The sequence below is a fragment of the Molossus molossus genome, unplaced genomic scaffold (genome assembly GCF_014108415.1).
Source record: "Molossus molossus isolate mMolMol1 unplaced genomic scaffold, mMolMol1.p scaffold_m16_p_1, whole genome shotgun sequence".
NCBI lineage: Eukaryota > Metazoa > Chordata > Mammalia > Chiroptera > Molossidae > Molossus > Molossus molossus.
The window spans coordinates 54,230,055-54,253,997 of NW_023425344.1; the positions used below are offsets into that span (position 1 = coordinate 54,230,055).

General features: G+C 38.8%; 1 protein-coding gene across 1 annotated transcript in view; it reads left to right on the plus strand.

The window, feature by feature from the left end:
- The window catches only part of MTHFD2L (methylenetetrahydrofolate dehydrogenase (NADP+ dependent) 2 like), a 157,012-nt gene that overhangs the window by 121,335 nt on the left and 11,734 nt on the right, over positions 1-23,943 (plus strand). The window contains exon 7 of the mRNA XM_036276030.1: positions 7,500-7,625. Within this exon, the coding sequence (XP_036131923.1) occupies positions 7,500-7,625 (126 nt within the window). The remainder of the gene's footprint in view (positions 1-7,499; positions 7,626-23,943) is intronic.

Sequence of the window (23,943 nt, forward strand, 5' to 3'; positions counted from 1 at the left end):
GAAGAACTAATACCCATTCTCCTCAAACTATTTCAAAAAATTCAAGAAGAAGGAAGACTTCCAAACTCGTTTTATGAAGCCAGCATAACTCTAATTCCAAAACCAGAAAAAGACACAACAAAGAAAGAAAACTACAGGCCAATATCCCTGATGAACATAGATGCCAAAATCCTGAACAAAATACTAGCAAATCGAATCCAGCAATACACCAGAAAAATTATCCACCATGACCAGGTGGGATTCATCCCAGGGATGCAAGGCTGGTACAATATTTGCAAATCCATAAATGTGATACACCACATAAATAAATTGAAGAATAAAAACCACATGATCATATAAATAGATGCTGAAAAAGCCTTTGACAAAATCCAGCATCCATTTCTGATAAAAACGCTCAGCAGTGTGGGAATTGAGGGATCATACCTAGACATAATAAAGGCCATATATGAAAGACCTACAGTCAACATCATACTCAATGGGCAAAAACTAAAAGCATTTCCCTTAAGAACAGGAACAAGGCAAGGATGCCCACTTTCGCCACTCCTATTTAACATAGTACTGGAAGTCTTAGCCACAGCAATCAGACAGGAAGAAAAAATAAAAGGGATCCAAATTGGAAAGGAGGAAGTGAAATTGTCATTATTTGCAGATGACATGATACTGTACATAGAAAACCCCAAAGACTCCACCAAAAGCTTACTAGACTTAATAAATGAATTTGGCAAAGTAGCAGGATACAAAATTAACATCAAGAAATCGATGGCATTCTTATACACCAATGATGAACTCACAGAAAGAGAAACTAAGCAAACAATCCCATTTACCATTGCTGCAAAAAAATTAAGATACCTAGGAATAAACTTAACCAAAGAGATAAAGGACCTATTCGCAGAAAACTACAGGTCTTTGAAAAAAGAAATAGAGCAAGATGTAAAAAAGTGGAAGAACATACCCTGTTCATGGATTGGGAGAATTAACATCATTAAAATGTCCATATTACCCAAAGCAATCTATAGATTCAACGCAATCCCCATCAAAATACCAACGGCATACTTCAAAGAATTAGAACAATTACTTCAAAAGTTCATATGGAACCAAAAAAGGCCTCGGATAGCCACAGCAATCTTGAAAAGGAAGAACAAAGTTGGAGGGATCACAATACCAGATTTCAGGTTATACTACAAAGCCACCATAATCAAAACAGCCTGGTACTGGCACAAGAACAGGTATATAGACCAGTGGAACAGAATAGAGAACCCAGAAATGGACCCTAGGCAATATGCTCAATTAATATTTGACAAAGGTGGCAAGAGCATACAGTGGAGTAAGGACAGCCTCTTTAATAAATGGTGCTGGGAAAATTGGACAGCTACTTGCCGAAAAATGAAACTAGACCATCAACTTACACCCTACACCAAAATAAACTCAAAATGGATAAAAGACTTAAATGTAACTCATGAATCCATAAAAATCCTAGAGGAGACTGTGGGCAACAAAATCTCAGACATCATACGCAGCAGAATTTTTACTGACACATCACCTAAGGCAATAGAAACAAAGGAGAAAATGAACACATGGGACTACATCAAACTCAAAAGCTTCTGCACAGCAAAAGATACAATCATCAAAACGGAAAGGCTACCCACTGTATGGGAGAACATAATTGCCAATGATATATCAGATAAGGGGTTAATTTCCAATACATATAGAGTGCTCATACAACTCCACAAAAGGAAGACAAAGAATCCAATTAAAAAATGGGCAGAGGAACTAAATAGACACCTCTCCAAACAGGACATACAAATGGCTAAGAGACATATGAAGAAATGTTCATCATCATTAATCATCAGAGAGATGCAAATCAAAACAACAATGAGGTATCACCTCACACCTGTCAGAATGGCCGCCATCAACAAATCATCAAACAAGTGTTGGCGAGGGTGTGGAGAAAAGGGGACTCTAGTACACTGTTGGTGGGAATGCAGACTGGTGCAGCCACTATGGAAAACAATATGGTGTCACCTCAAAAAATTAAAAATTGATCTCCCATTTGACCCAGTGATCCCACTTCTAGGAATATACCCTACGAAGCATAAAACACCAATCAGAAAGAATATATGTACCCCCATCTTTGTAGCAGCACTATTTACAATCGCTAAGATCTGGAAACAGCCCAAGTGCCCATCAGTAGACAAATGGATTAAAAAGCTGTGGTACATATACACAATGGAGTACTATGCAGCGGTAAGAAAGAAAGATCTCTTATCCTTTGAGACTACATGGAGGGACCTGGAAAGTATCATCCTAAGTGAAACAAGCCAAACAGAGAAAGACATTTCATATGATCTCACTGATTTCTGGAATATAATGAACATAACAGTTTGAGGACAATCCCCTAAGGAGTGGGGAGGTGAGAGAGGGATGAACAACAGAATTTATATGCATGTATGCATGGACAGTGGACATGGACAACAATCGGGGGAAGAGGAAGGGAGGGAAGGGGGAGGGGGGAATCAGTGGGGGAAAAAAAGGAGAATCATTTGTAACAACAATTAATAAAATAAAAAATAAAAAATAAAAAAAATAAATAAAAATAAAAAGTCAATAAATCAATGAAAAAAAAAGAATTTAAATATATTGCAGTGTATATTTTGGCAACTAAATAAATCAATCATTTGACTCTACAAGACAACATTGTAAGTGGATGACTTAGAGTATTTAACATATATAAAATAGAGATTTTTTTTATGTGTATTATAATTTCAATCATTAGTAAATTTGCATTATCTTTCTTTTCTTTAGTTGGGCCTTTTATAGGATCAGACGTCTACAAGGGTTCAGAAATGAATTAGTTGTGAGAAGAAAGAAACAATTTTTTTTTCAGTTTGACTAGACAAAAGAGAATATTTAAATTATAGAGCTGGAAGGCATCACTTACCTTCCCAATTCTATCCTTTTTTACCCTATTATGAATATTTGTAATGAGGAATAAGGACAATATAAAGTTTTTCTTTGTGGCATATTTTTGTATTCTTAAAATATTCTCTATGTTGAGCTAAAATCTATTTTCTTCCATTGTTCCTTCCTTCCTTTATTCTTTCCTTTGAAAACAGAATAAATATTTTTTCTATTCAGTTTAACATATTAAAGACATCACAATTATTGGCATTTGACTTTGTTTTTGGTTGTATTTTTTTCCTGAGATAGGCAGCTTGAGTTTATTGAACTATTCCTCTATTTCAGAGGTAGTCAGTGTGTGGACTAGGACTGGTCCCTGGTTGTTTCTTACCCTTTGGGAACTGTATGTTATAGGTTCACAAGGGACTGTGCCAGAATATATATAAATCAACATACTGCTTCCTTCACTGAAAAAGTCTTGCTATAAAAAAACAAAGCTAGCTGAATTAACCAGTGTTAAACAGTGTGTTTAGGGACATAGTTGCTTCACATTGCGGCACAAGCTTTCTTATGTTGTTGCAGATAAACAGTTGAGCCAACTGGTTTGACATGGTTTCTAGATCCACTCTAACCACTCTTCCCTAGAGTATGGTCACACTTCCAGAGAGTCTGCTAAAACTACAATGGAAAACATTACTTCCTTGTGTCTGGACACTATTTGTCTTAGCATCATAGCCTAATAGTTTTTAATCAAGTATAACACCTGCTTGGAATTATATATTTATCCCCCCCCCCCTTTTTTTCCCTTTTTTTCCCTTTTTTTGTTATTGATTTTAGAGAGAGAGGAAGGGAGAGGGAGAGAGAGATAGAAACATCCATGAGAGAGAACACTGATTAGCCTCCTCCTGCACGTCCCCCACTGAGGATCCGGCCCACAACCTGTGCCCTGACCGGGAATCGAACCAGTGATCTCTTGGTGCATGGGTCGACACTCAACCACTGAGCCACACTGGCTGGGCCATTTATCCCCTTTCTAATTCATGCTACCTAAGTGGCTACCTACTTTGGAATAAAGGTATTCTATCCAATTTTGTGTCATTTGTGAACAGAGGCTATACAGTTATTCCTGTGTGAAAAAAACAAGCGCTTTTTTTTTAAAAAAAAACAACCATCTTTAAAAAAAAAAAAAGTCTCATGAGTCTGTGGTTCAGCAGGTCAGTTATGGTGGATTTAGCTTATTCCTTCTGATCTTAACTGGGCGCTCAAGCAGCTGCCTTCAGCTGGTGGTTGGCTGGAGGCTGACTGACCTCGGGTGGCCTCAGCTGAAATGATGCAGCTCTCCTCCACAGGATCTGTATCCTCCAGTAGGCTGGCTTGAGCCTGTTCTCAGGCTGTGCCAGGGTTCCAAGGGTATTAATAGGAAGCTCACAAGACCGCTGTAAGAGTCAGCCTTAGCCCTGGCATACAGTAGATCAGAGAAGGGTAGAAAATGGACCTGGAAGTAGACAAGGATAAAATAACCATCACAATGTCAATGTGTTCTTCCAAATTATTTAATTTTTTTTAGAGAGAGAAGAAGGGAGAGAGAGATAGAAACATCAATGTGAGAGAGAAACATCTATCAGCTACCTCCTGCATGTCCCCTACTGGGGATTGAGCCCAAAACCCGGGCATGTTCCCTGACCCGCAATCAAACTGGGACCTCTACATCCATGGGACGATGCTCAATCTATTGAGCCATAGAAGCCAGGCTCTTCCAAGTTCTTTATAAAAATTTTGAAAATGGCATTAAAAATACTTTTTATGGAAGATGTCAATAGACCTTACAGATGCATTGATCAACAGTTTTGGAATATTATTTAAACAGCTATGCCTATACTGCCCTGGCCAAGTTCTCAGTTTGTTGGAGTGTTGTCCCATACACCAAAAGGTTGTGGGTTCAATTCCTGGTCAGGGCACATGTGTAGGTTGCGGATTTGATCCTTAATTGAGGTGCTTATGGGAGGCAACCAATCAATGTTTCTTTCTTATGTCGATGTTTTCTCTCTCTCTCTCTCTAAAGTCAATAAAAACATATCCTCCAATTAGGATTAAAAGAAAAAATTTAAACAGCTATGACTATACCAATAGGAGTTTTCATCCAATCCATGTTTTTTCATTATGTTATAATGATTCAGTAAAAAATTTTGTCAAATTTAATGCTTCAATTAATAAACCTTCTGTAGTTTCCTGACCATAAATGATCATCATTGCATTATTTATAAAAAAAAATTGGAAATAATTTAGGAATGAATACTTTATTATGATAATCTACATAATAAATTATTTCATGTGGTTTTAAAATTTCAAATAATAGATGAAGTGGGAAAATGTTCATGATTTAATTTTCATGACAAAGTGGTAAAATGCATAATGAGGCACAATATAAATAGAGTTACAGACACTGTACTTTATATTCAAGTATTTTGAAATCCTAGAAAGAAATGCAATAAAAATATACTTATTATCTTTGTTTTTGTTTGTTTATTTGTTTTTGTTTATCCTCACCCGAGGATGTTTTTCCATTTTTTGTTCAGATAGAGTGGGAGGGAGAGAGAGGAAGAGAGAGAGAGAGAGAGAAACATCGACATGAAAGGGACACATTGAGTGGCTGCCACCCGCACGACCAACCAGGGCCGGGGACAAACTGCAACCGAGGTACGTGCCCTTAGCGGGAACCAAACCTGGGTCTCTCTGGACCACAGGCCGACACTCTAACCGCTGAGCCAAGATTATAGTGATTTTTATTTTTATCTTAAATTAACGTACATAACATCATATTGAAAAAAATAAATGTGCATTTAACTTTTTTTGTATTTGGTGATTTTCCTGGGTATTAACACCAAGTTCACATTTTCCTCTATTTAGAAAACTGTGCATTTGTCCATTGACAATCTGATATTTTCTGAGAAATTTTTATGAACAGTTACAATTGGGAAGGAGATTTGGGTCTTTCTCAAAAGCATAGTAGTTAGATTTTAATAAGTATTTTATCAACATTTTCATCTTAAAAATATTTTCTGTAGTCATAATGAATGCATATTTTCTTTCTCTATTGGGTGCCAAGAAGAAACAGGATTTTGTGATTATCTTGAGAAAATACTAAATTTCTAGAACTATTAAAAAGGAAGAAGATCTATGGGATAGGATGGGAAAGCAGGGGAAAAAATATATCTTCAACATTGATGCCTCATGGTTATATCATTATGTGGCTGGGTGACCTTTGAGATAGCTATGTCTATTTTAGCACTGACCATTTCTCCATGGCCTTTATATTTTTACTAACACTAAAAGTCATATATTGCAGGGTTAGATTTAAGCCATCTGGAATTCTTAAATGAACACTTTTAGATGCTAGAATAAAGCCTCTGAAAACACAACAGGTAGCTCTTTTCCTGCAAGGGATGTAGAATGTGAAGGTGATTTACTCACCTACCAAATAAAATGTCCACCAGAGGCATTGTGGTAGAGTGAAGATGGCCACAAATTCTCTGATTCTCCTCCCTCTGAGAAGTGGAGTCTCTATCCTTCCCCTGAAATCTAAGTGGACTCTGTAGAATAGAATATGATGGAAGTGACATTGTGTCAGTTTCCAGGTTTCAGCCTTAAACCACCAGCAGCTTCTACTTCCTGATTTTTGGAACACTCATTCTTGGAAGCCACCTGCCAGGCTGTGAGAAGCCTAAGTCACATGGATCAGTCATGCTCATATGCCCCAGTTGACAGCCCCATCTGAGCTCAGCCACTAGGACTCCAGTTATATGGAAGACCCCAAGGAAGATCCATCCAGCTGAGCTCAGTCAACTCACAGAACCATGAAACATAATAAACTGTTGTTTTAAGATACTAAGTTTGGAAATGGTTTGTTAATTATTAACAAAAATAAGAGTCATTTGTAAATACAAAAATAGATGGTGATATAAGATCTCTGTAAACTATCTTTCAAACTGGAATAGAGAAATAGTGAGTAGAGTTTACTATATCTTATAAATGTCCAAGGCATACACGATGTACTTAATCAGAGAAACCAAGAAAAAATAATAAAAGAAAGCTCAAGATAGCATTTTACATTTGGAGTATGTGTATTGCACTCTACAGTTTACCACAAGCTTGAGGAATATAAGATATCATCCTTATTATTTTTATTTTTCCTCCTTTCCTCCCTCTCTTTCTTTTGTCTGCCTCTAATGTCCAAGTTGTTGTCACTCCATTCCACTGCAGTGAACCCCAGCAGGAGCCTCATTCATCTCCATAATCTCCCCATGTCGTTTATAGTACATGAAATACTAAGGAGTGCTGCTTGAGCAGGTACCCCTGTGGAGTGGTCGGAAGTCCCAGAGGCGAAAGGGTAAATCCTGGCAGGGTTTTATCCACAGAAGCCCATGTGTGCTCCCTTTGTTCTTCTGCTTGTTCAGAAATGATCAAGACAGTTAGGAGCAGTGTATGTTATATACATTTTAAAGCCATGACAACAAAATCATTCGATGTGTACACTTTTGTTATACTCATGACCAAGTTGAACGCATTTTCTAGAGTGTTTTACAGCTTTGTTTTGCTTCCAGGTATTCCAAAGCTGATCACAGCTGATATGATTAAAGAAGGGGCTGCTGTGATTGACGTGGGTGTCAACTATGTCCACGACCCAGTGACAGAGAAAACAAAATTAGTCGGAGATGTGGACTTTGAAGGTAATAAACTATATTATTTTTAATAAGTAAAAGTAAACAGATTTTATGTTTTGATAGTAGAAAGAAACTTTCTATCTGATGGGGGCATTATTAAGTTTTTAATCATTGCACCTCTTTCCTGTGAGGGAAAAGAGTTTAATCATACTCTATATATTTGCTTGCTAAAAAGAAAATAAAAAAAGGAAAACCTGAGGATACATATATGCAACAATACTTTCTGAGAACAGGCTGGTGAATAAGAGCAGAGGCCAGACTGAGTTTATCAAACATCGGCCTGCTGCCCTCAGGCTGGCACTCACGGGCTCCTGCTAGCGACAGTGCGATCGTGCTCCAGTCTCCAGGTGGCTCTCCGGGTGAACGTGTCTGTGTACTTGTGTGCTATGTGCATATGTTGATTTCTTTAGGAAATGACCTTATTTCTCTACTTCATTTTTCATGTTCATACACCAGTGTCAGATAGCAATAATTTCTTTGAATGTCTCAACTTGAAAGAATGATAATATATTTCAAGGCCTGACCTTACTGCTTTTTTTGTTTGTTTGTTTTTGCACTATCATTCTGATTCTTGATAACATTAGAGTTACCATGTGTTTATTATAAAAATCACCACACACTTACACCACATCCAGATGGCACAGATAGCACATGATAACCAGTTTGAGGCGAGAAAAGCTGGGGTGATTTCAGTTCATAACCTTGACTGTGCTTTTGGGACAAACTTACCCAGCAGCTCACTACATCTTATAAGACCTGTCTCCTATATGATAGTTTGTTGGTCTCAGATAATTTCCAGGCATTCTTATTTATATATTTTTTATCTTCACCTTAGGACATTTTTGCATGTGTCTTCAGATAGAGGGGGAGGGAGAGAGGGAGGAAGAGAGAGAGAAACATCAATGTGAGAGAGACACATTGACTTTTGCCACCCGCATGACCCCAACTGGAGCCATAGACAAACGGCAACTCAGGTACATGCTCTTAGCAGGAACCGAACCTTGGACTCTCTGGTCTGTGGGCTTACACTCTAACTGCCAAGCCAAACCGGCCAGGGCTAATCATTCTTATGTTTAGCTAAGAATATTTTTTTGTTCATGAGGATATTCTGAAAATATTTATTTTATCTTTATTATTGAAAGTATTACTGATGTCCCCCATGGACCCTCTCCTCCCTGCTCCCACCCACCTCCTGCTTTTCCCAAACTATTGTCTATGTCTATTGGTTATGCATATATGCATATAAGCTCTTTGGTTTCTCTGTTCCCAACCCCTCACCCACTTTCCCTCTGAGGTTTGTCCGTCTGTTTCCTACTTCCATGTCTCTGGATCTATTTTGATCAATAGCTTATTGCGTTCATGATATTCCATAAATAAGTGAGATCATGTGGTACTTGTCTTTCTCTGACTGGTATATTTCACTCAGCATAATACGCTCCAGGTCCTTCCATGTCATCTCAAAAGGTAAGAGATCTCTCTTTCATACAGCTGCATAATAGTCCATTGTGTATATGTAGCACAGCTTTTATATCCACTCATCTACTTATGGACACTTGGGCTGTTTCCAGTTCTTAGTTCTTGTAAATAGCACTGCTATAAACATAGGGGTGCACATATTCTTTCTGACTGGTGTTTCAGGATTCTTAGGATATATTCCTAGAAGTGGAATCCCTAGGTCAAATGGCAATTCCATTTTTAATTTTTTGAGGAAACAACATATTGTTTTCCACAGTGGCTGCACTAGTCTTTATTCCCATCAGCAATGTACTAGAGTACCCTTTTCTCCACATCCTCGCTAGCACTTGTTTGATGATTTGTTGGTAGTAGCCATTCTGGCCAGGTAGATGATATCTCTAATTTGCATCTCTCTGATGATTAGTGGTGTTGAGTATTTTTTCATATGTCTCCTGGACATTTGTATGTCCTGTTTAGAGAAGTGTCTATTCAGGTCCTCTACCTACTTTTTAATTGAATTGTCTTCCTTTTGTTGATTTGTATAAGTACTTTATATATTTTGGATATTAACCCCTTATCCAATGTATCATTGGCAAATATGTTTTTCCAGAGAGTGGGTTCCCTTTTCATTTTGATGCTGGTTTCTTATGTCATGCAGAAGCTTTTTAGTTTGATGCAGTTTCATTTAGTAATTTTTTCCTTTGTTTCTCTTGTCCTAGGCAATGTATCAGTTAAAATTCTGCTTCCTGTGATGTCTGAGATTTTTCTGCCTACATTTTCTTCTAGGATTTTTATGGTTTCATGAGTGACATTTAAGTCTTTTATTCATTTTGAGTTTATTCTTGTGTATGGTATAAGTTGGTGGTCTAGTTTCTTTTTTTTTTTTCTTTTTTTTGCATGTACCTGTCCAGTTTTCCCAGCAACATTTATTGAAGAGACTGTCTTTTCTCCAATGTATACTCTTACCTCCTTTGTTGAATATTAATTGCTCATAATGACTTGGATAGATTTCTGGGTTCTCTGTTCTGTTCCATTAATCTATATGCCTGTTCTTGTGCCAGGCTATTTTGATTACGATGGCTTTGTAGTATAACTTGATATTCGGTATTGTGATCGCTTCAACTTTATTGTTTTTTTTTTTTTTTTTTTTTCAAGACTGCTGTGACTATTTGGGGTCTTTTTTGTTTTCATATAAACTTTTGGAGTATTTGTTCTACATCTGTGAAATATGCCATTGGTACTTTAATAGGGATTGCATTAAATCTGTAGATTGCTTTGGATAAGTCAGAGATATAGTCTAATTTATGGATATTTTAATGATGTTGAATCTTCCAATTCATGAAAATGGTATATGCTTCCACTTTTTAAATATCTTCCTCTATTTTGTTTTTCAATGTCCTGTAGTTTTCTGAGAACAGGTCTTTTACCTCCTTGGTTAAATTTATTCCTAAGTGTCTTCTTTTTAGTTGTTGTTGTTGCAATGGTAAATGAGATTGTTTTTTAGTTTCTCTTTCTGAGTGCTCATTATTGGTGAATAAAAATGCCATTGATTTCTGGATGTTAATTTTGTATCCTGCTACTTTGTTGAATCCACTTATTAAATCTAGTAGATATTTGGTGGCATCGTTAGGATTTTTTTATGTACAATATCACATCATCTGCAAATAATGACAGTTTCATTCCAATTTGGATTCCTTTTAAAAAAATTTCTTGTCTGATTTCTGTGGCTAAGACTTCCAATACTATGTTGAATATGAGTGGTGAAAATGGGCATTTCTGTCGTTTCTGTGCATAAGGGAAATGCTTTCAGTTTTTACCCATTAAATATGATGTTGGCTGTAGGTTTTTTATATATGGTCTTTATTATGTTGAGATATGATCCCTCTATTCCCACACTGCTGAGTGTTTTATTAGAAATGGGTGCTGGATTTTGTCAACTGCTTTTTCAGCATCTATTGATATGATCATATGATTTTTATCTTTCATTTTGTTTATGTGGTGTATCACATTTATTAATTTGTGAATATGATACCAGCCTTGCATCCCTGGGATGAATCCCACTTGATCGTGGTGAATAATTTTTTAAATATATTGCTGGATCTAATTTGCTAATATTTTGTTGAGGATTTTGGCATCTACGTTCATCAGGGATATTTGCCTATAGTTTTTTTTTCTTTGTAGTGTCTTTATCTGGGTTTGGAGCTAGGCCTCATTAATAGTGATTGGAAGTCTTCCTTCTTTTTGAATTTTTTGGAATAGTTTGAGGATAATGGGTGTTAATGAATGTTTGATAAAACTCCCCTGTGAACTTGTCTGGACCAGGGCTTCTGTTTGCTGGGAGTATATTGATTACAGCTTCAATTTCCTTAGTTGTTATTGGTCTGTTCAAGTTTTATGACTCCACCCAGTTCAGTTTTGGGAGACCATGTAATTCTAGAATTTATCCATTTTGCCTAGGTTGTCCAATTTGTTAGTGTATAATTGTTCATAGTATTTTCTAACAATCCTTTGTATTTCTGTTGTGTCAGTTGTTCTTTCCCCTCTTTCATTTTTTATTTTGTTTATTTGGGTCCTTTCTCTTTGTTGGTTGATGAGTCTGGCTAAAGATTCATCCATCTTGTTTATCTTTTTAAAGAACCAGCTCTTGGTTTCATTGATCTTTTGAATTTTTTTTTTTAGTTTCTATGTCATTTCTTTCTTTCTTTTTTTTTTTTTTCAAATCTTTATTGTTGGATGTAAAATGTATTACAGATGTTCCACATTTTCCCCCATTGACCCCCTCCTCCCCACTCCCGCCCCCTCCCACCTTTTCCCACACTATTGTCTGTGTCCATTGGTTATGCATATAAGTTCATTGGTTTATTTCTTCCCACCCCCCCAACCCCTTTCCCTTTGAGGTTTGTCAGTCTAGCAATGAATTTGTGCTTCTTAATCCCTTCACCTTTTTCACCCATTCCCTCAACCCCCCTCCCAACTGCCAACCAATAAAATGTTCTCTGTATCTATGAGAATGTTTCTGTTCTTCCTGTTCATTTTGTTTGTAGATTCCATTGTTGATAGATATGTATTCATTGCCATTTTGTTTGTTCATACATTTTCTTTTTCTTCAAAAAGACCCTTCATCATTTCATATAATAACGGTTTGGTAGTGATGAACTCTTTTAACTTTTTCTTGTCTGGGAAAGTTTTTATATGTCCATCAATTCTAAATGACAGCTTTGCAGGATAGAGTAATTTTGGTTGTAGGTTCTTGGTTTTCATCACTCTGAATATTTCTTGCCACTCCCTTCTGGCCTGCAAAGTTTCTTTTGAGAAATCAGCTGACAGACTAATGGGAACTCCCTTGTAGGTAACTAGCTGCCTTTCTCTTGCTGCTTTTAAGATTCTCTCTTTGTCTTGAACCTTTTGCATTTTGATGATGATGTGTCTTGGTGTGTGCCTCTTGGGGTTCATCTTGTTTGGGATCTCTGTGCTTCCTGGACTTTTATGTCTGTTTCCTTCACCAAGTTAGGGAAGTTTTCTGCCATTATTGTTTCAAACAGGTTTTCGATTTCTTGTTCTCTCTCTTCTCCTTCGGGCACCCCCAAGATGCGAATGTTGGCACGCTTGAAGTTGTCCCAGAGGCTCCTTACACTATCCTCATTTTTTTGGATTCTCTTTTCTTTTTGCTGTTCTGATTGGGGATTTTTTTGCTTCCTTATATTCCAAATCGATGGTTTGCTCCTTGGATTTACATACTCTATTATGGAAGCTGTGTAAGTTATTCTTTTTATTTCAGTTAATGCCTCCTTCAATTCTAACTGTGTATCCATGATTTCTAACTGGTCCTTTTTTATGCTCTCGAGGCCCTCCCTAAGTTCACTGAGGTTCTCACTAAGTTCATTGAGCATCCTTATAAGCAGTATTTTGAACTCAGTATCTGTTAGGTTGCTTATCTCCATTTCGCTTAGTTCTTTTATTGGGGTTTTGTTCTGTTCTTTCATTTGGGACCTGTTTTTTTGTCTCCTCATTTTGGCTGCCTCCCTGTGTTTGTTTCAGTGTATTACTTGATGAGAGGTATGGGGCTCGCTGAGACCAGATGCTGCTCGTTTGAAAGTATTTAGGAAAGACCTGAAGCAGGATCCAAGACAGGCCAATCCTATGGTTAAGCAAGTGGCAACAGCTTGGGTGGGCTTGAAAGTTGGGTGGGGCGGGGCCTCAGGGAGTCAGCAGGGCGGGGCTACCAGTGTGAGCCAGGTTGCTGGAGTCTCAGATATGGAGACTGTCTGCCGCCCCGGGGGAAGGGCTCACCAAAGGAACAAAGGCCTCTTAACAGCATATTTGTCCCCCTCTCCAGCCCTCGCTCCAGTGCCAAACAGCTCAGTTCTTCCCTGTATGACTCTGGCGCCCCTCGAGCTGCCTCCCCTCCAAGCTTAGAGGGAGAGAGTCCGATAAGTCCGTGCGCGGGCCCTTTAGGGAGCTGCCTGGGGCTCCAGCTGCTTCAGCTTCCCTGAGCCTCAGTTCCCGCTGGTTTTCCAGCCAGAAGTTATGGGGACTTCTCTTCCTGGCACTGGAACCCTGAGCGGGGCACCTGGTGTGGGATGGGGATCCCTCAGTCCTCAGGAAGGACCTTCCCAGCCGCGGGAGCCTCCTGATTTTTATCCGCCACACTTGGGTGTGGGACCAGCCCGTCGCGCCGCCACCGCCACTGCTGCCCCTCGCACCGCCGCCCCTCCTACCAGTCTGGATGTAGCTGCTGATTTAATTTCATAGTTGTAGGACTTCCATTCAGCTTGATTTCAGGTGGTTTTGAATGATGGTTGTTCTGTAGTTTAGTTGTAACTTTGATGTGGTTGTGGGAGGACGCGATACCACGTTTACCTACGCCGCCATCTTGACCGGAAGTCCTATGTCATTTATTTCTGCTCTGATCTTTACTATTTCTTTCCACTTGTCTAGTTTTTTCTTTTTGTTTGCTTTCTAGTTCTTTAAGTTGTGAGGTTAGATAGTCAATTAGAAATTTTTCTTGTTTTCTGAGGTAGGCCTGTTGTGCTGTGAACTTCCCTCTCAAGACTTCTTTTGCTGTGTCCCATCGATTTTGTGTTGTGTGTTCATTTTCATTGGTTTCCTGGAATTTTTTAATTTCTTCCTTGATCTCCTTGGTAACGCATTCATTTGTTTAATAACATGCTGTTTAGCCTCCATATTTTTAATGTTTTTGAGTGATTTTTATTGTAATTAATTTCTAGTTTCATGCTATTGTGATCTGAGAAGATGCTAGATAATGATTTCAATCTTCTTGAACTTGTAGAGGCTTAGATTGTGTGCTAATATGTGATCTATCTTTGAGAATGTTCCATGTGCACTAGAGAGGAATGTGTATTCTTCAGTTTGGGGGTATAATTCTCTGTAAATATTTATTAAATTTATTTGATCTAGTGCATCATTTAGGGTCTTTGTTTCCTTGTTAAATTTTTCTCTAGTGGATCTATCCAGTGATGTCAGTGGGGTGTTGAAATCCCCTACTATGATTGTATTGCCATCGATTTCTCCTTTGAAGTCCTCCAGAAGTTTTTAAATTTATTTTGGTGCTTCTATATTGGGTGCATATATGTTTACCAGGGTTATATCCTCTTGTTGGATTGATCCATTTAATATTATGTGGTGGCCTTATTTGTCTCTTCATTTTGAAGTCAGTTTTATCAGATATGAGTATTGCTACCCTAGCTTTTATTAAATTTCCATTTGCTTGGAAAATTTTTTTCTATCCCTTCACTTTCAATGTGTGTGAGTCTTTTGTCCCAAGGTGGGTCTCCTATAGACAACATATATGTGAGTCATGCTTTCTTATCCATTCTGCTACTCCATGTCTTTTGATTGGAGCATTCAATTCTTTTACCTTTAAAGTTATTGTTGATATGTACTTATTTATTGCCATTTTTACTTATTATGCCTATGTTTCTCTATTTCTTTTGCTTATTACAACAGTCCCTTTAACATTTTTTGCAATGCTGATTTGGTGCTAATATATTCACTTAGCCTTTTTTTTTTTTTTTTTTTTTTTGTCTAGGAAGCTCTTTATTTTACCTTCTATTTTGAATGATATCCTTGCTGGATAAAGCAGTCATGGATTCAGATCCTGGTTTTCATTACCTTGAATACTTCATGTCATTTCTTTCTGGCCTGTAGTGTTTCTGTTGAGAAATTAGCTGACTGCCATATGGGAGCTCCTTTGTAGGTAATCTGTTGCTTTTCTCTTGCTGCCTTTGAGATTCTCTCTGTCTTTTATTTTGAGCATTTTAATTATTATATGTCTTGGCATGGGTCTCTTTTGGTTCTTCTTGCTCAGGGCTCTCTGTGTTTCCTGAACTTGTATGCCTTTATCCTTCACCAATTTAGGGAAATTTTTTGCCACTATTTCTTCAAATATATTATCTACCCCTTGCTCACTTTCTTCTTCTGGAACTCTTATGATGCAGATGTTCTAATATTTCATGTTGTCCCACAGCTCTCTTAAACTGTCCTCTCGTTTTTTAATTGTTTTCTTGGTTACCTGATTGAGTAATTTATTTCTACCCTGTCTTCTAATTCACTGATCCAATTCTTGGCTTCCTGTGATCTGCTGGTTATTTCTTCTAACGTGTTCTTTATTTCTGCTATGTTATTCTTCATTTCTGCTTGGTTGTTTTTTATTTCCAATTGGTTGATTTTTATTGTTTTTATATCTTTATTCATGCTGTTGACCTCTTTACTCATGCTGCTAAGCTTCCTCATAAACATTATTCTCTATATATCTGATACCTTGCTTAACTCTGTTTCATTTAGCCCTTCTTCTGTGGAGTTCTCTTGTTCTTTCATTTGGGATTTGTTTCTTTGTTTCACTATTTTGGCTGTCTCAGCAGGGTTTGGAGCCTGCCAAAATCTCCCTGTGGGTATCGATGTTCCACCAACTGTGGCTCCCTCTGTTGTGTGGATGAGTGTGTAAGGGACTAAGCTGAACATCCATGTCTGGTCTTACTTACCTGGGTAGAGTCGCATGCCAGGTAAAAATTCATTTATCCTGCAGACGATTGGTCTCAGTCTTAATTCCTCAAAAGGCAGGGTGATAGGATTTCTAGCTTTCGCCCAGGCTAAAGCTGCTTTGAGAGGAAAACTCTGTAACTCTGCATGAAGATAATGGTTTCTGCAGTGGATGTTAATGACTTAACACAGGGACCCAGGTAGCCTTCTCTTTTTTTTAATTTTTAAATTTTTTTTTTTGTTACAGATGTTTCTCCTTTTTTACCCCATTGGCACCCCCCTCCCCACCCCCACCCCCATCCTGTCCCCGGCTTTGTTGTCCATGTCCATTGGTCATGCATACATGCATGTAAGTTCTGTGGTTTATCTCTTCCCACCCTCCCACCCCCTCTTCTGAGGGATGTCAGTCTGTGCCCTACTTCCATGTTTCTGGGTCTACCGTATTCCTCAGACTGTTATGTTCATTATATTCTGTATGTAAGTGAGATCATGTGGTATTTGTCTTTTTCTGCTTGGCTTATTTCACTTAAGATAATACTTTCCAGGTCCCTTCATGTCGTCTCAAAGGATAAGAGATCTTTCTTACTTACTACAGCTGCATAGTACTCTATTGTGTATATGTACCACTGCTTTTTTATCCATTCGTCTACTGATGAACATTTGGGCTGTTTCCAGATCTTAGCTATTGTAAATAGTGCTGCTATGAACATGGGGGTACATATATTCTTCCTGATTTGTGTTTCAGGCTTCTTAGGGTATATTCCTAGAAGCGGGATCACTGGGTCAAATGGAAGATCAATTTTTAATTTTTTGAGGTAACACCATATTGTTTTCCATAGTGGCTGCACCAGTCTGCATTCCCACCAGCAGTGTAGTAGAGTCCCCTTTTCTCCACACCCTCCCAGGCAGCCTTCTTTATAGCTCTGACCCCAGACTCTCAAAACCCAATAACCAATGACCATGATCCAATCCCAAGGCTCAAAGCTCCCAGAGGCCCATCTCTGCCTACATGCTGGCTTGTAGTCTCTGACAGTTAATGAGCCTCAAGTTGCAGTTTTGTACTAGATGCTGACTCCTCCCATCAGGTCAGGGTTAAATGCTAATGGATGAGGCAGTTGCTTCTCCTCCAGGCCATAGCTGCTTTAATGGGACAACTCTGCTTGAGAAAAATAATTTCTGCAGCATAGGTTAATGACTCAGCCCAGGGGCCCTGGCAGTCATCTTCACAGCTTGGTCCCCATATTTATGAAACCCAACAATCAAGAGCTAGGCCCAGAGCTCAAAGCATTCAGAGATTTGTCTCTGCCTACTGGCTGGTTGGCAGTCTCTGACAATTAATGAACCTCAAGTTGCAATTCCGTGCTAGGCACTGACTCTTCCCATCCAGTTGGGGTTACATTCCAAATGGTGGGACAGTTGCTTCCCCCAGAAGGCTAAAGCTGCTCTGATGGGAAAAGACTGCCTGACAAAATGTTTTCTGTAGCATGGGGAAATGACTCAGCATAGGCCTCCTTCCCAGCTCTCTCCTCAGTGCCATGAACACCCAACTCTCCTCATGCAGCCTCAGTCCAGTGCACTGGCCCTTCAGGCAAGTGCCCATGTTCCCAGTGCCTCTCCCTGCTGGACAGAACCCCTGCTCTGGTGTTTTTCACAGCCAGATGTTATGTGGGCACCTTTCCCTGTTCTTCCACTCTGTGCTGGGTAGCCAGCTTGGGGTTTAAACCACGGACTTCCCAGAGGGAACTTCTCATAGTTAAGATAGCCCTCAGCTGCTGCCTTTGGGAGCCCAGACAGCCCTCATGTCTCCACACTTCCTACCAGCCTCGATTTGGGCTCTTCTTCTTTTTTTTTTTTAATCCTCGCCCGAGGATATTTTTGTGTTTATCTTCAGATAGAGTGGGAGGGAAAAAGGGAGGGGGGGAGAAACCTCAATGTGAGAGGCACCTCAACTGGTTGCCACACACACAACCCCAACCAGGGTCGGGGACAAACTGCAATTGAGGTTCCCTTAGTGGGAACCGAACCCAGGACTCTCTAGTCCGCGGGCTGACACTTACCGCTGAGCCAAACTGGCCAGGGCCAATTTGGGCCCTTCTTCATGTCCCTGGTTATAAGGGTTGTCTCCAGCTGGTCTGCAGTTGGATATTCTAGAAGACTTTTCTTGATTTTAGTTGTAATTCCAGTTTGGTCCTGGGAGATGGTCAGTATAGCTTTCATATACTCCACTGTCATTTTTCCTCCCCCCTGATAATATTTTTAAATGAGCCCTGGGGTGAATGCATATTCTTAGTGCACTTCAGGTTGCATACTACTCCACTTGGTAGAATCTATTCAGTTAAATTGAGGTTGTGTATCTAAGTATATAATGAAATAAAAAAGAAAATGACAAAGAGAAACAAGGTATGAAATGAACAGGAAAGAGCTGTTGGTCTAGGAGTCTGAGGAGATGTTTTTAGGCCTAATATTCTAACCCAGTAGCTTTGCAACCTCAGTTAAACTATCATTTAACTGTTATTATCAGCTAAATGATAGCAATGGCTTCTTCTAGCCCTAATGCTTGGTGTGTCTTGTACATTCCACTGAGTGCTACCAAATAATTGTGTAAAACCCCGAAAACTTTTGGAAGGTCAGATTTTTCTGATCCTATCATAAAATACACCCATCTGATGGGTATTACTCTTGCTACTCTGCTGGTTCATGGAGCTAGAGGCCTAAGGAATACCTGGACTTGGTGAAGAAGGCCATGCCATCTAGGCCATGACTCAGCCACCCAGAGGAGCAGGCAAGTGGAAGGTTTTGACACGTCGTTCTTCAGGTTGTTCCTCGGGACTTAACCTGAGGTGAGGGATGTTCCCTCGGCTGAGAGGGAGGAACTTTTACTTGGATTATGCCACCAAACCTATAAGGTAGCATTTGGCTGCTAATTGCCACAGGGAAAGTGTGGTTGCTTTGTGAGTATTGGTGAAAATTTCAGCATAACTACAGACATGATCAACAAAATGGATGTAGATAAAATCAGGTGCAGAAGTAAATTATCCTTGCTGAAATCTTTGGCTCACCAATAAAGGAAACAGGACAACCTATTTCAAGTAGATGACTTTGATGGGAATGATTTTTAAAAGACTAATTTCATCAATGACCCCATTAGAGGAATATTTGAATATGTAAATAACTGCAAATTTAATGATTTATAAAACCAGGAGTCCTTTTATCTATTTTATTTCTAAGAAAATTAAGATGCCTATATGTAATCTTCTTCATTATTAGATATTTTGGCCTCAGTTTTGAATCACTCTCAAAAAAGAGTGATATTATATAAGGGTTGCTTCACCAGTTACTATAGTTCTTGACAAAGGGAGACATGAAAACACTCTATTACTTTTTCACTTTAATGTCAGGTTTTTGTTTTGGTTTAGGTATAATTTCCTCCAGAGCACATCTGTCTTCATTTACTAACGTTTCCTGCTCTGATTTTTGACTCTGCTTCATTCTCTTCTTCCTTTTTTTATTTTTCTCCTCCTTCGGAGCCCAGAATGGAATAGAATTGCCCTTCTTAGGCTGACAGCATTGTATGGTGGTCAGGACTAGAGGTGACATAGAGAGAAACAATTGTTGTCCATCCCTCCACCACTACTCTAGTAATCCCCTGCTACCTCATTCACAAATTTAACGATCTTTTTAAAGAGGTGGCAGGGAAATCTAGTAGAAAATTACACTGAAGGTAAAAAAGTTATGAGCAGTTTTCTACATGGGGACACCATCCTCTCAGGTCATTTGGATTTGTTCTTCATTTAGCAATAACAGTAGCTAATGTTTGAGAATGCTTTCAATGTGCTAGGTACTATAATCACCCTTTTACATAAATTATTCATAAGGTAGATATTGTTATTAGCCCCATTTTACAGAGGCACACAGACCCTGGGCATCTTGCCTCAGATGACATAATCATGTAGCACAATTTGTTCACAGACAGATTCTTGTCATTTCTACCCTCTATCATCTCCACTATTTTGTACTCATTTGGTTAATACTTTCCTTTTGGAAACATGAAGTTACGTTTTACCCCCACCACCACCACCACCACCACCATCACCAGGATATGTATATAGCAAGTTTTAAAAGCACCTGCACAATGATACTGAGGTACAGCAGTCCTCAGTTTGCTGGTCTCTGATATGCAGAGATTTCGGTTACCACATTTTAGCTAAATAACACCAGTCACCCAACAAAATGGTTCGAATTTCAGTTCTCATGGTATGTTAAGTATAATTGCATAAAGTGCAAAATTCTCTGCTAGATCCTCAATCCAAAAAATTATTATGTAAATATCAAATATGCATCATGATCTGTGACCAATCACATCACTTCTTTCTTAGTGATTGGTCATATTACTTTCAGTTCAGATAACAGAGTGTATAGTGCTGTTGACTCCTTATCCCCAAGTGATAGACCTTATGACATTTTACAAAAATAGATCATGGAAAGAAGGAATTGCCAGCAAACAAATGAACAGTGATGATACTGAAAGTGAAATATGAAATAGCTGATCATGGGATATTGACAGTGCCTCCATTTACCATTTAAAAGAGTCTAGATCCACAGCTGGAAGAGTTTACTAAAGGCAAACTATGGATATGTATAGAATGTCCAGGACAGATTAGGGGTGAGGCTGGGATGCCAGACAGATGGGATAACAACAGAGGGCAGGCCAGCCACAGCTGAATGGAGCCACACCAGTTAGTAAGTGGGCCACAGGGTGGGAGTCTGCTTCAGATCCAGGGCCCTTGGCCTTGGGAGGTTGGGCTATTTATTGCCACTGCCATGAGGCTCTTCAGAAAACCGAGGGCCAGTTCCAGGCACAATTCACAAAGTCCCCAGTTGTTGGGGGCAATGGTACATTAAGGCAGCCCAAGGCAAGGAGGACTGGGTTATACTTTCAGGAATTAGGGACAAGTCTACAAAAAAGCCTTGGTTTTTATTTGTAGGCCCAGGGCTGCACAGGACCCTCAAGACTTTGCACATCTCCTAGTTCAAATACTAAGGTTCTTGTGTGTATGCCTCACTGGGTGGGGCAAGTTACCTGAAGTTAGAACATAACCCATGGATATATACCCAGAAGTGAGATTGCTGTATTATATGGTAGTTATATTTTTCATTTTTTGTGGAACGTCCATACTGTTTTTCATGGTGGCTACACCAATTTCCAGTACATCCAACAGTGTGAAAAGGTTCCCTTTTCTCTACATCCTGGCCAACACTTATCCCTTGTCTTTTTGATAATAGGAGTTCTAACCAGTGTGAAGTGATACCTCATTGTGTTTTTTTTTTTTTTTTTTATCCTCACCCGAGGACATTTTTCCATTTTTTTGTTCAGGTACAGTGGGAGGGAGAGAGAGGAACAGAGAGAGAGAGAGAAACATCGACGTGAAAGGGACACATCGAGTGGCTGCCACCCGCACAACCGACCAGGGCCGGGGACAAACTGCAACCGAGGTACGCGCCCTTAGCGGGAACCGAATCCGGGTCTCAGGACCGCAGGCCGACGCTCTAACCGCTGAGCCAAACCGGACAGGGCATCATTGTGGTTTTGATTTGCATTTTCCTGATGATTAATTAGTCATGTTGAGTGTCCTTGTATATGCCTGTTGGCCATTTGGATGTCTTTTTTGGAAAAGTCTATTTGGTTTCTTGGCCCATTTTTAAATTGAAGTTTTTGGTATGTTGTTACTGACTTGTGTGAGATCTTTATATATTTTGGATATTAACCCCTTATCCATATATGGTTTGCAAATATTTTCTCCTAGTCTATCAGTTGCATTTAAATTTTGTTGCTCATTTTGCTGTGCAGGAACTCTTTAGTTTCATGTAGTCCCACTTGTTGATGTTTGCTTTTGTTGCTTATGCTGTTAGTATCATATTCAAGAAATCATTGCCAAGATCAATGTCAAAGAGCTTTTTCTCTATGTTTTCTTCTAGGAGTTTTATGTTATTAGGGTTTATGTTTAAGTCTTTATTCTACTTTGAGTTAACTTTTATGAGTGGTGTGAGGTAGGGTCTAGTTTTATTTTTCAGTATATGACTATTCAGTTTTCCCAGCACTGTTTATTGAAGAGAATGTCTTTTTCCCATTGAATAGTCTGGTCTTCTTGTCAAATCTTAATTGACCTTTTGTGGGAGGTTATTTCTGGGCTCTCTTCTGTTCTATTGATCCATGTGTCTATTTTTATGCCAATACTATACTGTTATAATTGCTGTAGCTTTGTAGTATAGTTTGAAATCAGGAAGTGTGATATATCTAGCTTTGTTCTGTGTTCTCTGGATTGCTTTGTCTACTTGGGGTCTTTTGTGGTTCCATTCAAATTTTAGGATTTTTTTTTTCTATTTCTGTGGAAAATGCCATTGGAATTTTTTATAGGGATTGCATTGAATCTATATAGATGGCTTTGGGTAGTATGGACATTTTAGCAATATTAATTCTACCAACCCATGAACATGAGATGTCTTTCTATTTGTTTGTGTCTTCTTCAATTTCTTTCATTAAGTTCATGTAGTTTTCACTGTAAGGATTTTTTATTTCATTGGTTAAAGTTATTTCTAAATATTTTATTGTTTTTGATGCTATTGTAAATGGGGTCGTTTATTTTATTTTCATATATTTCATTGTTCTTGTATAGAAACACAACTGATTTCTGTATGTTGATTTTATGATCCAGCTTTCCCATTTTTTGACATATATCCAAAGGAAATGAAAATAGGATAGCAAAAAGATATCTGCATTACCATATTTATTGCAGCCTTATTTACAATAGCCAAAATATAGGAACACCCTAAGTGTCCCTCAGTGAATGAATAAATAAGATATGAGAGAGAGAGAGAGAGAGAGAGAGAGAGAGAGAGATGATAGAGAGATAGATAGATAGATGATAGAGAGATAGATAAAGAGATATAAATAGATATAATGGAATACTATTCAGCCATGAGGAAGAAGGAAATCCTGCCATTTGTGATAACGTGGATGGACCACAAGGGCATTATGCTTAGTAAGAGAATCCAGAGAAAGACTAATACTGCATGATCTCACTTATATGTGGAATCTAAAAAAGCTGAACTCATAGAAACAGAGTAGAATTGTGTTTACTAGGGGGTAGGGGTACGGAGATTGGGGAGATGTTAAATGGTATGAACCTGCAACTAGAAGGTAAGTTTTGGAGATTTAATACACAGCATAGTGATTATAGTCAACAAGACTATATTATAAACTTCAAAATGACTGAAAAACTAGATCTTAGTTGTTCTCATTACAAAAAATAAATGATAATTATGTGATGTGATATAGATATTAACTAAAGCTACATTTATATATTGAAATATATAAATGTATCAAATCAACAGGTTGTACACCTTAAACTTACACAATGTTATATGCCAATTATAACTCAACTAAAAACAACAACAGTGCATGGGATTTTAGTTTCAGGCTGGGACACAGTGGGGACAGGGAGGGGGACAGGGACTCCTCCTGGTTCTCTGCTCTTCAATGCCCTGCTTGCTCTTTGGGTCCTTCTGTGGGGTTCTGTGTGCCACTGCTGCAGGGCATCCTCTCGTGGATAGTTCCCCCCTGGAGCTGGGTTGCCTCAACCTTTAGGCCACAGTGGATAGAGGGATGCAGGACCAGTACCAACCAGCTCAACTGAGTGACTAGACAGATCAGTTTTCATGATGAAGCCTGTGCTTGAACTTGGGAAAGGATGTGTAGATGAGAAGGGAGTGGTCCTACATGGGGAGGGAAAGAAGATCCTTAGCCCAGCTTCCCTAGAAAGTGAAGGCCCCGACCTTGAGCTAGTCCATCTATCTACTCTCCATCCTACAA